The sequence below is a fragment of the Suncus etruscus genome, chromosome 9 (genome assembly GCF_024139225.1).
Source record: "Suncus etruscus isolate mSunEtr1 chromosome 9, mSunEtr1.pri.cur, whole genome shotgun sequence".
Taxonomy (NCBI): domain Eukaryota; kingdom Metazoa; phylum Chordata; class Mammalia; order Eulipotyphla; family Soricidae; genus Suncus; species Suncus etruscus.
Window position 1 is genome coordinate 49,673,580 of NC_064856.1, and position 15,207 is coordinate 49,688,786.

The 15,207-nt window shown below is 41.2% G+C and overlaps 1 protein-coding gene across 1 annotated transcript in view; it reads left to right on the plus strand.

Moving 5' to 3' along the window:
- The first annotated feature begins 428 nt into the window (after window positions 1-428).
- Window positions 429-15,207, plus strand: part of P4HA3 (prolyl 4-hydroxylase subunit alpha 3) — a 43,090-nt gene continuing 28,311 nt past the window's right edge. The window contains exons 1-3 of the mRNA XM_049780285.1: window positions 429-684; window positions 8,986-9,128; window positions 9,993-10,216. Of these exons, the coding sequence (XP_049636242.1) occupies window positions 485-684; window positions 8,986-9,128; window positions 9,993-10,216 (567 nt within the window). The 5' untranslated portion in view covers window positions 429-484. The remainder of the gene's footprint in view (window positions 685-8,985; window positions 9,129-9,992; window positions 10,217-15,207) is intronic.

The window sequence follows — 15,207 nt, forward strand, 5'->3', positions numbered from 1 at the left end:
TCAGTAAGAAGCCACTGGACACTTGGGGGGAAATAGATGAACATTGCCTGGGAAAGAAGGCCAAGGATTTTTTTTTTGTATTTTTTTTATTTTCTTGTATTGTACAAGAGCCTTGTACATCATTTGCTTAAGTGATCACAAAGTACCATAAAAAAGCAGTGAGTGGTGACTCAGGGCCTTGCAAAGTTTTAGGTTCTGTGGAGCCTACATTTTGCCAAGGAGGGTCTTGACGTTCCACTTCTAATCAAAAGTCCACTTCTCCTCCAGGATGACTCAGTAGTCATCTGTGGCTGTTTTCCCCCTCTTTGCTCTCACACCGCTTCACCCACCCATCACCCCTGAAGTCAGAAAAGCTGAACCAAGAGGCAGTGGGAGGAGAGCGCGCGGGGCGGGGTAACCGGGAAGAGGCGTGCCCCGGGGCGTGTTCTGAGCCCCGGGCGCTGGGTAGCGGGACCATCTGGGAGGACCATCTGCGGGGACGGCAATGGGCCCCGCGACGCGGCTGGCGGCCCTGCTGGTGCTGCTGGCGCTCCGTGCAGGGCCCCAGGCAGGGGCTGCGACGCGGGGGGACACATTCTCCGCGCTGACCAGCGTGGCGCGTGCTCTGGCTCCCGAGCGCCGGCTGCTGGGACTGCTGCGGCGCTACCTGCGCGGAGAGGAGGCGCGGCTGCGGGACCTGACCAGGTGAGGGCACCCGTGGGAGCTGGCAAAGGGGCGCCAGCGGGGAGACTGAGTCACAGGGTTAAGACCCAGACACTGATGCAGCGTGGAGAGTGGCTCTGAGGCTCACTCATGTCAGGGATCTCAGACCCCATGTCCCATCCAAGAGCAAGAGATGCGACTCCTGAAATGCCATGTCACATGGGGCTTGGTGGCATTCCCTGGCCTAGACAGTGTCACAGAGCAAAACTGAAAGTGTGGGGCGACTCCTGGTCAAGTAGGACATCACAATGGCTTGAGTCTAGGCTGGTGGGACTGCAGGCTCACTGTCACAGACAATGGGGTGGGGAGAACGATATGACAATGTATGATCCCCATCATGCACATGTATAGACCATGTGACCTGATGAATGGAAATTTGTATGAGGTGCCATTCTGGGATTGGATGTGAAATTTCCATGTCACTGAGACCCGCTGGGCACAACACTACAATATCACACTCTGCAAGATCCCAGAAATTAATCCCATCTCTTAAAAGGAAGTCTGCATGTCTTTCTGCACTTCTTTTTCTGCATGTATCTATGTCTGTGTGAGCAGGCACTGGTATCCGCACTGGAGAAGAAGAGGAACAAATCCAACCCTGCTGGTCAGGGGCCTGCAGTCTAGCACCATGATTGTTTCTTAGAGGTGTCTGACACTTCCTTTGCTTTCAGCTCCCTCTTCTCACACATCAAGACCTTACTTAATGCTAATATGACAAAAAGAGGTTGTCTGTGTAGGAAAATATTTGAAATCAAAAAAACAGGATAAAACCATATTTGATAATAGTGGACACAAGCAGATGTCGGCACATATTGGTTTTGCTGTCAGCCAACAGTAAACACATGCTAGTGCATCACACTGGGTTGATGTTCATTTGTATACAGAAAAGCTATGATAGAAGAAAGATTATATAATCATGAATAGGATGCCTTCTTTGCCTGAGACTGAGAAGTCCTCCAAGTGAAAACCCGCAGGTTATTCAGTAAACCAATGGGGTAGTATTAAGCTTTCCCAATGTAATTGGTATTGCCCTTGTGCCATTTGACCCTGCAATGAGTGGAGATGACACTAAGTGTGTTATACAGTTATTCCAATTCTAAGGTACTCGATATGGTGTATGGGACACTATGGCAGATGTGAGAGTCATGTAGATGGCAGCCAGTATGTGGTTTTGTGTGAGAGAAATCTAGTCTGCTATTCGCTGATGATTGAAAGCTGAGATAATTTGGTACACAGTATAAGTGTGTAGTTCGCATATAAGCAGTCAGATGCCTGTTTGAATTTATTGTTAGATTGAAAGATTGTGATAGATGTAAATGTGTGCATAAACTATAACAACAAATTAAGATATTAATTAAACTATAACAACAAATTAAGATATTAATAATTCTGTCACTTTGGGGATACCATGGGACCTAGTATTTTGTGGGCCAGATTGATAGAGCAAAATGTTTTTTTCATTATATCCTTAAGTCAGGCTCTTTGGAATCTAAATTCATTGGTAGAAACAGAACAGATTTTATTTTATGCTTTGGTTTTAGATTCTGCTATGCTCCCTTGCTATGCATGTACTGTTGCCATACCACTAATCTTTCATTCCACTTTCTTTGGGTGACTCAGAGGGAGACAGATTATGCTCAGAACTCTAGTGCTGGAGTGTCTCAGGAAAGAGGTTTAGAAGAGAGACAAGGCAGCTCACAGGGTTCCCTCTGCATGCTCATCTCCTTCATTGTCATCAACATTGTCATTGTTAGAGCTTTATTTCAACGAGAGGTCATGTAAGCACTTTATCTCTCTTGATTTTTATACACAATGCTTTGTAATAGGTTTGTATTATTTTCTTAATAAAAAAGGAGTCATGAAAAAGAGGAGAAAATGTTAATTCAGTGCCTTATCCATGATTAAAAATAGAGTGGATATAAAATCCAGGTCTAGAATACAATTATTTTAGTTATTTTTTTCAATTGTGCTATAATGTCTCAACATCATGCTTTCTCTGACTTGTCAGGACCCAATCCAAACCCTCATAACTATTGTGGTTTTATGAGCAGCTGGATTATATAGTGGTCATGAGTCTGGATTCAGGACTTGAACGAACCTCTGTGTGAATTCTTGGCTCTGACACTGGGCAAGTTCTTTTACTTCTCTGTGCATTAGTTTGCTAACTGTAAAATAACAATAATGATGATGCCTATTCCTGCAAAATTGTTAAAAAAATTTAATGCCACATAAAATTTTGTCATTGTGTTAAAAATGTACTCATTGTTCAACACATGTTGGCACTTTAAGAATGTTGTTTATTTTAAGATAAACTGGTAAAAGTAGTCTCCACTTTTTACTTTAAGAAGTAACTAGATTATGAAAGTCCAGGTAATAAGAAAGAATAACTTTTGACAACTTTTGAGGCTCTAGTTTTATAAAGTTTAATTTTACATTTCAGAGACTGTTCTTTGGCAAATACTCACATTTACTTTTTAAAACAAGAATTTTGGCAATTCCTACAAGCATATTCCTATATTAACAAAATGATGATTTTATGTAACTTAAAATATCATTTCTAAGGGGCTTAGCTAATCTTCTTTGAATTTTGAAATAGAATTTTTTTTTTTTTTTTGGTTTTTGGGCCACACCCTGTGACGCTCAGGGGTTACTCCTGGCTATGCGCTCAGAAGTTGCTCCTGGCTTCTTGGGGGACCATATGGGACGCCGGGGGATCGAACCGCGGTCCGTCCTAGGCTAGCGAAGGCAAGGCAGGCACCTTACCTCCAGCGCCACCGCCCGGCCCCTGAAATAGAATTTTTCATGCTAGGCATACCACCAATGTATGTCAGGAATGGAGCCCAGGCCCTCATCCATGCAAAGCAAGTGCTCCATTGCTGAGCTCCATCTCTGGCTTATTTTATTTTTATTTTTTCTGCAATGCCAGGGAACCAAACCCATGTCTTATGTATGCAAGGCACGTGCTTTCCTGCTGTGCTATCCTTGCCAAAATTGAATATTTTTAATGTTAAAACTACCCTAGTATTAAATAAAAATTATGCAAGTCATAATCTATCTAGTTATATATTCATATATGGTATGTGAGCATATAATTAATATAGAATATATCAACATAGTTCAACTGTTGTCTCCTATCTGTTGCTTCAGTTTAAAACACCACCAAGAGTAAAGAATAATTTCATCATTTCTGTGCTAAGAATTAAACATGCAGAAGGTCTCAGAGGAACTGAGACAAAGTCATCTCTGAACTCCATACGAGAAGCATATTGAATTCAAATAGCTCATGTATTGCAGTTAGAAAGCTTGCCCAGACTATGTTTTGTGCAGGCATTAGGTTGCATATTTTATGTGCAGATTCTTGAAGAAAGGATCTCATATTCCACCCTCAGCAGCATTTGTTTGAATTTAGCATTCAGTAACTTGGTCTTTGGAAACCAGCTATTTGCTCAGAGGCTGGGCATAATGCCAGCATTTAGATTCCAAACCAGACTCAGATATCAGTTGATGGGTTTTTTCTCTTTGTATTATGGAAAAGATGCATGTGTGAATATTGAATTAAAGTCTGTGCTATAGTATAAAAATCAAGATCCAGATATAAGAGAGTTGACACCAAAATACAAGCTGGGCTGCTAAAAGAACATGACAAGTTGTGCATGTTTTTTGAAGATGGCTTAAAAAAAATCATTTCCCTTTCCGTTAGTGTTCTGTTTTCTCTAAAAAATGTTTTTGTTTTTGTTTCTTGTGCCATACCTTGAAGTACACAGGATTGTTTCTGACTTTCTATTCAGGAATGACCCCTGGGAGTACTCAGGGAAACAACTATATATATATGGTGCTGGGGATTCAAACTGGGATCATCAGTGCCTTCTTCTGTGCCCTATCTCTCCAACTCAACCCAGTTTCCACTGATGTATAATAAACATTAATTCCCAAACATGAAAGAGGGATGTATTTATTCAGTTGTTGAAAAGGTGGTGGAAAGAATAAAAACGTCGTCTGGGTGAAAAAAGCCATAGAAAGCTAGACTAGAGCAGGTTTCACCTTTATTTTTTTAATTTTTATTTATTTATTAATTTTGGGGGGGGGTTTGGGTCATACCCAGCAGCACTCAGGGGTTACTCCTGGCTCTATGCTTAGAAATTGCTCCTATGGGCCGGGTGGTGGCGCAAGAGGTAAGGTGCCTGCCTTGCCTGCGCTAGCCTTGGACGGACCGCGGTTCGATCCCCCGGTGTTCCATATGGTCCCCCAAGCCAGGAGCAACTTCTGAGCGCATAGCCAGGAGTAACCCCTGAGTGTTACCGGGTGTGGCCCAAAAACCAAAAAAAAAAAAAAAAAAAGAAATTGCTCCTGGCAGGTTCAGGGGACCATATGGGATGCCGGGATTCGAACCACCATCCTTCTGCATGCAAGGCAAATGCCTTACCTCCATGCTATCTCTCCGGCCCCCAGGTTTCACCTTTAACATAGGAGGAAACAGGGTGTTTGGGACTGGGTTAAGATACATTATAGATCTTCTCCCTCATCCAAATGCCTTATAAACTCCTGAATTTCTCCCCCACTCTGTCTCACTTGTCACTAGATACTTACTTTTCAGGTTGGCCCCAAGCCCTAGTCTCTCTAAGTTTTTTTCATCTAGCAATGGAATGAATATCTTTCACTAAGTAGTTCCATATGGAGCTGAAGCAGGAGGTAATGGGTAATTATTGTATTGCGCGCGCGCGCACACACACACACACACACACACACACACATATCCTGGAAACTGGTTTAGTTTTAAAATGCTATAGAAAAAATAGCTCTCTGACTGCCATTTTTTAGGAGGTCAAGGTCAGGACCATAGCAGGCTTCCCATCTCCTCCTCTGTCTCCTTAGGCTCAGATTCTCCTGTTTGGCTTCCTACAGACTTCATGTTATTTTTTTCCCCCAAGCATTTTTCATTGGTCATGGTTCTATAATTTACAATACTGTTAATATATTAATGTTGATTTCCCATGCACATAAATCTAGCATCATACCAGTCATACTTCTCCCCTATACACCCTAGTGTTTCTACCTTTCAATATCCACCTTCCCCTAACTCATTTGTGTGAATCAGTTCTCCAGTTATGTTGCCTTTGGGCCTTTTTGTGACCTAGGTGTGTTTTTAAATTTCACATATTAGAATCATTCTTTACTTATGCTTCTGATATTCTCTAGTTCAGTGTTGTGCAAATTGTATAATTTTGTTCTTTGATCAACTTTATTTTAGACTCTATTTCATTTTAGACTCCAGGGGTATCTGCTGGCTCTGTGCTCAGAATTAGCTCCTGGTAGGCTCAGGGGACCGTATGGGATGCTGGGAATCCAACTGGGGTCTGTCCACTGTTGGCTGTGTGCAAACACCCTACCACTGTGCTATCTCTTCGGCCCCTATTTTAGACTTCACTTTAATGTAGAGTCCTGCCTTTAAGAAATTGTTAAGTCAGACTCTACTCCAAAGAATTTCTTGGGTCAGACTCTGTTCCTTTCCTCTTTCACCCCTTTCCTCCAGTCCTCGTTTTAGAATTTGTCCCTATTTTCTCTTGTAAAAGCCTCCTCTTCTGCCAGGACACTCCTGTGCTCTCATACACATTCACAGAAATCAGTAGCCTTTCTTGCTATTTTTGATTTTACTTCCATTATTGTGATTATTATGTTTTTCAAATTAGTCCTTTTTTAGGGAGAAATTTGGGCTATAGGAATCTGCTCAGGAGTCACTCCAGGTAGTGGTCAGGGGACCATATATGGTGCTGCAGATCAAACCTAGGTGGTCAGTTGCAGTATTATCTCTCAGTCTGAAATCATTTTAAAGAAAAAAAAATAGGGCCGGAGAGATAGCACAGCGGTGTTTGCTTTGCAAGCAGCCGATGCAGGACTCAAGGTGGTCGGTTCAAATCCCAGCGTCCCTTATGGTCCCCCGTGCCTGCTAGGAGCTATTTCTGAGCAGATAGCCAGGAGTAACCTCTGAGCACAGCTGGGTGTGGCCCCAAAACAAAAAAAAACAAAACAAAAAAAAGAAAGAAAGAAAAAATTACTTAGAAGGCAAGACTAGAACTCATATTTTCCCTTTACAAATCAGTAAATTTCAAGTCCTAGTAGTGTGTTGAGAAATGGGAGTAACCTAGTTCACAGGAAAGGAACCAGTTGATATGTAGACACACTCTAAGATATTCAGGGAGAGGGAAATTTTTGGAAAGAGGATCACTTCTTGGCCCACCATTTATTTCTGAATACCCCGCCCTTGTTCCCCATCCCCACACCACTAATGTTGGTAAGCCAGAAAGATTGGAAGCAGCCCAATTGACAAACCCTTCTCTTTGTTTTCATTGGAATCACCACCAGTATCTGTTGCTTACTTAAAACCTTCCTCTTACCTACTCACAGACTGATATAGATAAAATTATTAAAGAGCATTCTCACTTAAAACCTATTGATGACTCTTAAGTGGACTCAAAGTAAACCCAAATTCTCTAAATTGTTGCTCATTTCTCCAATCTTCTACTTAGGCTCCCAATATCCCTCGAGCTTCAGCAGTACCCAACTGTGTGTATTTCCCCTACATGTCCCCTGAGTGAAATTTTATGTCTGGTGCAAAGGGGTCCACTGCCTCTTCTTTCTTGTCTCATTAAGTTTCAACTCATTGCTCTCTCTGAGCTGCTCTAGCCCAACGTTCTCTGAGCTGCTCTGGCTCAATCTCTTGTTCTCTGCACTTGCCCCCAAATCTGGTCTCTTTTCTATAATATAATTACCAGTGCCCATCATACCCACTTGACTTCAAGTCCTTGAAGCCAAGTTACTAGCTTATTCAAAGCTTTCTGCTAGATTCTGAAAGCATAGATTTGATTCATTATTTCATAGAATTACATGTTGAACTATAGTGAAGTGATTGGAAAAAAAAACCTCAGCAGTTTTCTTGTCCATGGATAAGCCTTAACCCAATCTTGCCTTTGTATCAGCATCTAGCATGGAATCCACCACCTCTAATAACCAGTATGGACTTATTACTCAGCTTGTTCTGTTTCTCCCTTGCCTCTTAAAGGCCAATTACTTGACAGGCAAGAGTTGCTGAGAGATAGGACTTGCCTTGCAAACAGCTGACTTCATTTCTGGCATCACATATGGTCCCCATAGCACATCTAGGAGTAATTTCTCAGTGCAGAATTAGAAGTAACCCCTGAGCATCTCTGGGTTTTATGAAAAAACTACAAAGTTGCTGGAAAAAATCATATTTATTTAGGAACTATTATACTAAGGAGTTGGTAGACTCATGTCCCTCAATACTCTATTTTACTTGCAAACTAGGCATAAGGAGTAACCTAGGGCTGGTTGAGAAAATAGGTTAAAAGAGACATAGCATAACTAACAATATGGTTGTCTTATACCAGTAAACTCAGGTTTGATCCCCAGCAATGTATCTAATCCCCTGAGCACTGCCAGGAATGATTCCTGAGCACAGAGCCAAGATCAAGTACTGAGCACAGCTGGGTGTGGCTTCAAAACAAAACCAAGAATAAAAAATAATGGTAAAAGAAAATTCAAAGTAGGAGGGATTCTATTCCTGTCATTCAAACAGGCATCAGAAACAAGAACAAAATCCAGAATAGCAAAATCAGCATTAAAAAAACAAAACAAAACAAAACAAAAAAAAAAAAAAACAAGGTTCCTGAGCAGTCAGTCTTGGTTTATCCCAGACTTTGTCATCAGTAACCAGGTGACCTGCTGTTTCCTCTCCTGCAAAATGAAGATTATAAAACTACTTGCAGAGTTAAGGAAGGTATAAATTAAACCATATTTTAAAGTGATTTGCACTATGCCTAACATGTATAGGGGTTCAGTAAGCAGGAGCTGCCTGTGTTGAACTAATACCTCTATCTCATATCAGAATCCTCCCCTCTACCCTTGTAACTCCCACTAAAATTAGATTGCCTGGCTACCAATTGTCATGATATTACCTTGTGTGATATGCCCACTGCTCTTCATAATATGCCTCACAAAATAGAAATTAACTATGCAGTGTTTTTGAGCTTGTACAAAATAGAGTATAGCCACTGACTCTTACTTTCCTTTATATCTCTATCTAACCCAATGTCTTGACTTTGTATTTGGACAATAGGACTGACTTGTTAGTGACCTTAAGTTGGTTGTGTGGGTTGGTTAGAATAGGACATGAGCTTCAGGATTTCAGCATTTATGTCGACCATGGTAGCCTTCAGTTGGCCTGAAGATTAACTCAATGGATGAGAAGGTGCTACCTCTCTCTTTCAGATTCTATGACAAGGTACTTTCTCTGCATGAGGACTCAGCCATGCCTGTGTCTAACCCTCTACTTGCATATACTCTCATCAAGCGCCTGCAGTCTGACTGGAGGAATGTGGTGCATAGCCTGGAGGCCAGTGAAAACATCCAAGGTAATGAAGAGGAGGGCCAGCGAGGTATAAGAGGTGAAGAAAGTAGTCTGTCTCCAGACCCAGTGACAAGAAGAGAGATTGTTGTGAAATGTCATGAAACCTTAAAGACTTACCTTAGGTCTGATATTATTAATATTCATTGTAATATGGTTATTATCAATTACTATGAGGCTGGAGATATAGTACAAGGGGTACTTGCCTTACACGCCGTCAACCCCAGTTCAATCCTGAGTACCACTTAATGGTCTCTTGAGCCAAGAATAGTCTTTGAACACCCTGAGTATGATACAAATTATTCCCTCCAATAACATATTTTGTATGTGACTGTGTTAATATGTTATAATTAGAAAGCATTTTTGTTCTTTCTAATGTACAATGTGTTATCCTATTTGGACTGTCACTATAAACTTGAGAACTATAGCTTACATGATTCCATTTGCCTAAACATAGAAAGTAATATCTTCCCATAATTTATATTTTATGAAGTCAAGACACTAGTGTCATGGGTAACAAAGCCAGTTTCCTAATTTATCCACTTTGTACTGTAAGATGTTTGTTAGCTCTGGAGGAGTTCAGAAATAGAAGAGAACTATCTTCTTCCAAAGGGCATGATTCCTTAAAACATACAGGATAGAGCTGATACCTCATGCCTCAGGACTTGCCTTGAACTGCAGAGAACTTATTCCTGAGTCAGAAGATGGTATTAAGCATCTACTATGTTCCAGGGACTGTAACTTTATTCAAACTGGGAACAAACTAAACCCTAGTTTTGCTCATGAAAGGTTGAGGCAGATGCTCATCCCTGCAGGGACTCAACACATGTCCTGTTGTGTAAATGGAGAAAATGACTTTGGATCTTTCCAGCTCTGAAGGATGGCTATGAGAAGGTGGAACAAGACCTTCCAGCTTTTGAGGACCTTGAGGGTGCTGCAAGGGCCCTGATGCGGTTGCAGGACGTCTATCTACTCAGTGTGAAGAGTCTTGCCCAAGGTCTCTTTCAGAGAGTCACCGGCTCTGCTGTCACCAATCTGTACAGTCCCACGCAGTTGTTCTCCCTCAGTGCAGATGACTGCTTCCAGGTCGGCAAGGTAAACAACACACAGAGTGAGGGCGGCTTGTTGAAGTTTGGATGAAATAACTCTATGGATGTATCCTCAATCCTGACATCAAGTTTGGGAATGTAATCTTAGCCTTTATTTTAGAGAAAAACACTGAATTCCAGGAGAAATTAATTATTTTACCACCTTGTGCCTTTGGTTACCTAGTTTTAAGTAGTGAAAGTATTTTTATTTTTAATATTATTTATTGTTGTTATTGTTATTGTTGTGTTACAGAGTCAGGGGTATAAGAATACAGGGCTTCATGCTTCTGAGGCATGTACCCAATCATTGAGCCAACTCCCTAACCCAGAATTCTCAACCTGGGTTTTGTAAACAAAATAAAATTCAATGCTTTTCCACAGTGATTAAGGTGATCATTATCTATCCTTAGGATAATCTTGTGAATGAGGTGGCTGTTATTAAGCACCAGACTGAGGCTGTCCTTGGCAAATGGACCTTTGGTAGCCCAAACTCTAGCAACTGAAGGTAGAGAAAATGCAGGGTTGGAAGGAAAAGAAGTTTTCAAGGGTGTGAGGAAGATGTGAGGTGAATTCCCAGGAACTTGGCCTCCTGAGGTTTTCTAGAATCCCTTCTAACATTCTTACACACTTAGAAATACTAGATTAAAGTAGGGTTAAAAATTAGCCTTTAACTTTAATATTACTTTTGGGAATAGGCTTCAAGAACCTTCCAAATGAAATCCTTAATTGCTCTTTTTGTCTAGCTTCCAAGGCTATGGCTTGGTGCATGCTTCTGGGATTGCCTAGGGCTCCATTATGCAAAGCAAGTCTTATAGTTCTGTGGGCCATTTCTGCAGCCTCTTTAACCAATCTCTGAAAGTTGTAAGCAAACTTGAGGCCATTTTACAATATGCTCTTGGTTAACCTCTGCCTTCCTGAGGGAAAAGAAGCAAAGGACTAAATCTTGTTTTAATTATGACAGTGTTTATAATCAGAAAAGAAATTTTTCCAGCCCTCTTCAAAATGCATTCGATCTGAGAATGAGTCATATATATCCCACTTCAACTTAGGGGAATCTCTTTTCCCAATTAAATTAAGAGTGGGTTGCCTTAGTCACTTTTACTTTTTTGAGGTCCTGAATGGAATCATGTTCATAGCTAATTTCAATGTAACCCAGTTAAAAGAGTTCCATGCATGTACTATTACAAGCCTCATCAATGAAGCCTTTCTGAGACTAAAACATGTGCTGAACATTTAGGAAGACACTTCCTGAGTACCTCCTGGGTAATCATTTTTGGGATCTATTATTCTAAAAGTTAAAATAGCGGGATTAGAGGTATCACCCAAGTGGTGCTCAAGAAGCCACTCCCAGTAATTGCTGGCCAATTGGGTCTGTGGATCAGTGCAATGCTTAATTCCTGTGCTAGGGACCATCAGGTCTATCCCAGAAGTTCTGCTACCAGGAAAGGCTATGTGGTGCGGAGGATTGAACCCATGTTGGAAATATGCCAGACCTGCAACCTAATCCTGTCCTATCTCACTGGTCCTTGTTTTAAATATTTCTTTTTTCTTCCTGGGCCATACCCAATAGTGCTGAGGACTAACTCCTGCAGGACATAAAGGATTATAAAGGGTGCTGGGGATTCAACCATTGTCAGCCATACACTAGGCAAGTCCCCTCCCTGCTGTTTTGTCTCTGAAGCCCCTGTTTCAGTTTTTAAAGAAAAAAGGGGCTTCCATATGCCCCAATACAGCACCTTTGTTTCCAGCATGGGCTACTGGAAATAAAGTTGCTATTGACAAAGGGTCTGCACCTGAAAAGGAAATGGATGGGGTAAAGGGGACCACCAAGGATTCTGATTATGGCGTCGATTTATTTTTGAAATGCCATGACTTATATAGTTTTTACACAAAGAGAGGAGGGGACAGTGCAAACATTTATCAAGCATGTATTTGTCATCAAGCAGTTCAAAAGGTTTGGCATGTGCCTGTTAATTTAATACAAGTTTCCTGAGGAACATCCTAGTATCATACCAAATGCTCTATCTATAGGTCTGAGTTTCCTGAGCCACAAGAGTGTGAGCTTATGGTTCTTTTGATCTGCGTTAACTCATGACCAGTTGGCACGTACACAATGTATAGCTCAATTAAAGAACAGGCCTGTTAGAAAATGGCAGTTTGCTATAAGATGGCTGTGCTTATGCCAAGACTGTGCTTATGCCAAGATCTGGCTCTCTACAATAGTATGGAAGTAAGGCATTTGCCTTGCATGCAGAAGGACAGTGGTTCGAATCCCGGCAGCCCATAGGGTCCCCCAAGCCTGCCAGGAGTGATATCTGAGCGTAGAGCCAGGAGCAACCCCTGAGCGCTGCCAGGTGTGACCCCCCCAAAAAAAAACAAACAAACAAAGAGTATCCATCACCAATAAAGTAAAACAGACCAGCCTTTTTTCCCCACTGTGGTGTGGTTCCCAGGATTAAATGCATGTATTCAACCACTGTCCATGAAATTCCTATTTGTCTACCTCTATTACCCTACTATTTTTGAAGGGGGTTTGGGGAATCATTGTGTGTGTGTGTGTGTGTGTGTGTGTGTGTGTGTGTGTGTGTGTGTGTGTGTGTGCGCGCGCGCAGGGCTTATTTCTGATTCTATGCTCAGGAATCATTCCCGCAGTGCTCAGGGGAATTATATTTTGTACTAAGTATGGACTAGGGTCCATTCATTCAAGGCAAGTACTATAGTCCCCTGCACTTTCTCTCCAATCCTATTATTGCCATGCCAGAAACCAATCAAGGGCTTCCCACTGTCTAGGAAAGTGCTTTGTTACTGAGTTACATCCATGGTCCTATTATTATATCTGTTGACTTTTGTTCACAGTTGACTACTGTTGGCTCCTGATATGTCTACCTTCTTTTATTGTGAGTTTGTTTTAAGCAGGCTTATTTTTCTCTCAAGACAGTCTCTGTACCAAGACTTTTGGAAACATTCCTCAAAATCTTCTGGATTTTTTTTCTGGAACTCTATTGATATTGCTGGTCTTAAATTCAGTTTTTTTCTTTTCTTTTTTCTTTTAATCATAGTGGCTTACATATCGTTCTCAGTAATATTTTAGGCACATATTAACATTGAGTCAGGGGAATTCCCACCACCGAATTGTCCTCCCTTCACCCCCGTTCCTGTCCTGCCTCCCATAGCCTCCACCCTCACCCCCGGGGTTGCTAGATAAATTTAGTTTTTATATTGATTTTTTAGTTTGGATGTTTTGTTTATGTTTGTTTTGTTTTGGAGCCACATCCAGTGGTAAGAATTACTCCTAGCTCTACACTTAAGGATCACTCAAGATGGGCACAAATATCATTTGTGATGCTGCAGATTGAATTTGACCATATGCAAGACAAGTGCCCTACCCATTTTACAATCTCTCCAACTTCTGTTTCTTTCTTTCTTTTTTTTAAAGTGACTAATATGATACATCCAAAAGTAAAGCTCATGGAAAGAATGCTGTCAAATTAGTTAATGGTCTAAGAAGAAACTTTATTTTCCAAAGCAAAGCCCATGGGCTTTAGCGATAGTACTACAGATAGAGTGCTCACCTTGTACCTGACCAATTCAGGTTCAATCTCTGGCATCCCATATGGTTCCCAAACACTGCCAGGAGTGATCCCTGGGCATTGCCAAGAGTTTTCTAGGAAACAAAATATGTGACCTCCCCCAACCCAAACCAAAGGTTTTTTTGTTTTGTTTTGTATTTGTTTTTGTTTTTGTTTTTTTGGAGGGTGGCTCTCATTTGGGCTGCTTCAGGCTGTATGCTCAAGAGTTACTCCCAGACTTTGAGCTGGGCCAGCTGCATATAAGACAAGTACCTGATCCCTGTGCTATTTCTCCAGCCCTTGTGTTTCTTAACTCCACTTCCTAGATTTGAGGAAATAGAAGGAAAACTCATCTCCTTCTTTATTGGTCTGATTCAGACTACTTCTATTTTATTTTTTAAATTATAATTATTTTATTTAAGCACCATGGGTACAAAATTGTTCACGATTGAGTTTCAATCATAGAATGTACATAACCCTCCACTAGTGTACATTTCCTATCACCAATGTCCCCAGTTTCTTTCCCTCTCTGTACCTGTCTGCCTCTGGGGCAGGTATTTTACTTCTCTTTCTCTCTCTGTTTCTCTCTCCCCCCTTAATAGTTACCACATATATCACTTTATCCCCTTTTAGCACTCAGTTCTAGTTCAGAGTGATCAGTTCCAACTATCATTATGACAGTGGTCCCTTATTTGCCCTAACTACTGTGTTTACCACTCTTTGTGGCAAACTTCCTACCATGGATTGGTCATCCTGGCTCTCATCTTTATTTTTCTCTGGAAATTATTACCATTCTATCTTTTATTGAAAAACTCATCTTCTAACCTCACAAAGTTTACTGAGCTCAATACCAACCCCTCCTGCATACCTTCGGTGTCTGATCAGTTCTTAGAATCTCAGCTTCTTTTGCTATAATACATCATGTAAGGTACTTGTCTTGCACACAGCTGAAATGGGTTCAATCCCTGGCACCCCATATGGTTTGTTATGCATTGCCAGGAGTAATTTCTCAGTGCAAAGCCTGGAGTAACTCCTGAGCATTTCTGGATGTGGCCCCAAAACAAAACAAAATAATTTCAGCTTCTTTTGGGTTTATTTTTGATACCTAAATATTTGCCATTACTTTCTAATACGTATGCTTCTAGTATATTTGTATATGTTATATTTTATTCAAATATCCAATTCTTTGTGACTGGAAGGATTCTAGTCATCTCAGTCAACCATATTATTGGGACATGCAGTGTCTTGTTATAAATAGTTAACTTAGCAAAAAAAGTTTAGTCATTTTTTATTAATTTTTTTTTTTCGTTTTTGGGTCACAGCCAGCAGCGCTCAGGGGTTACTCCTGGCTCTACTCTCAGAAATCACTCCTGGCAGGCCTGGGGGATCATATGGGATGCGGGATTCGAACCACCATCCTTCTGCATGC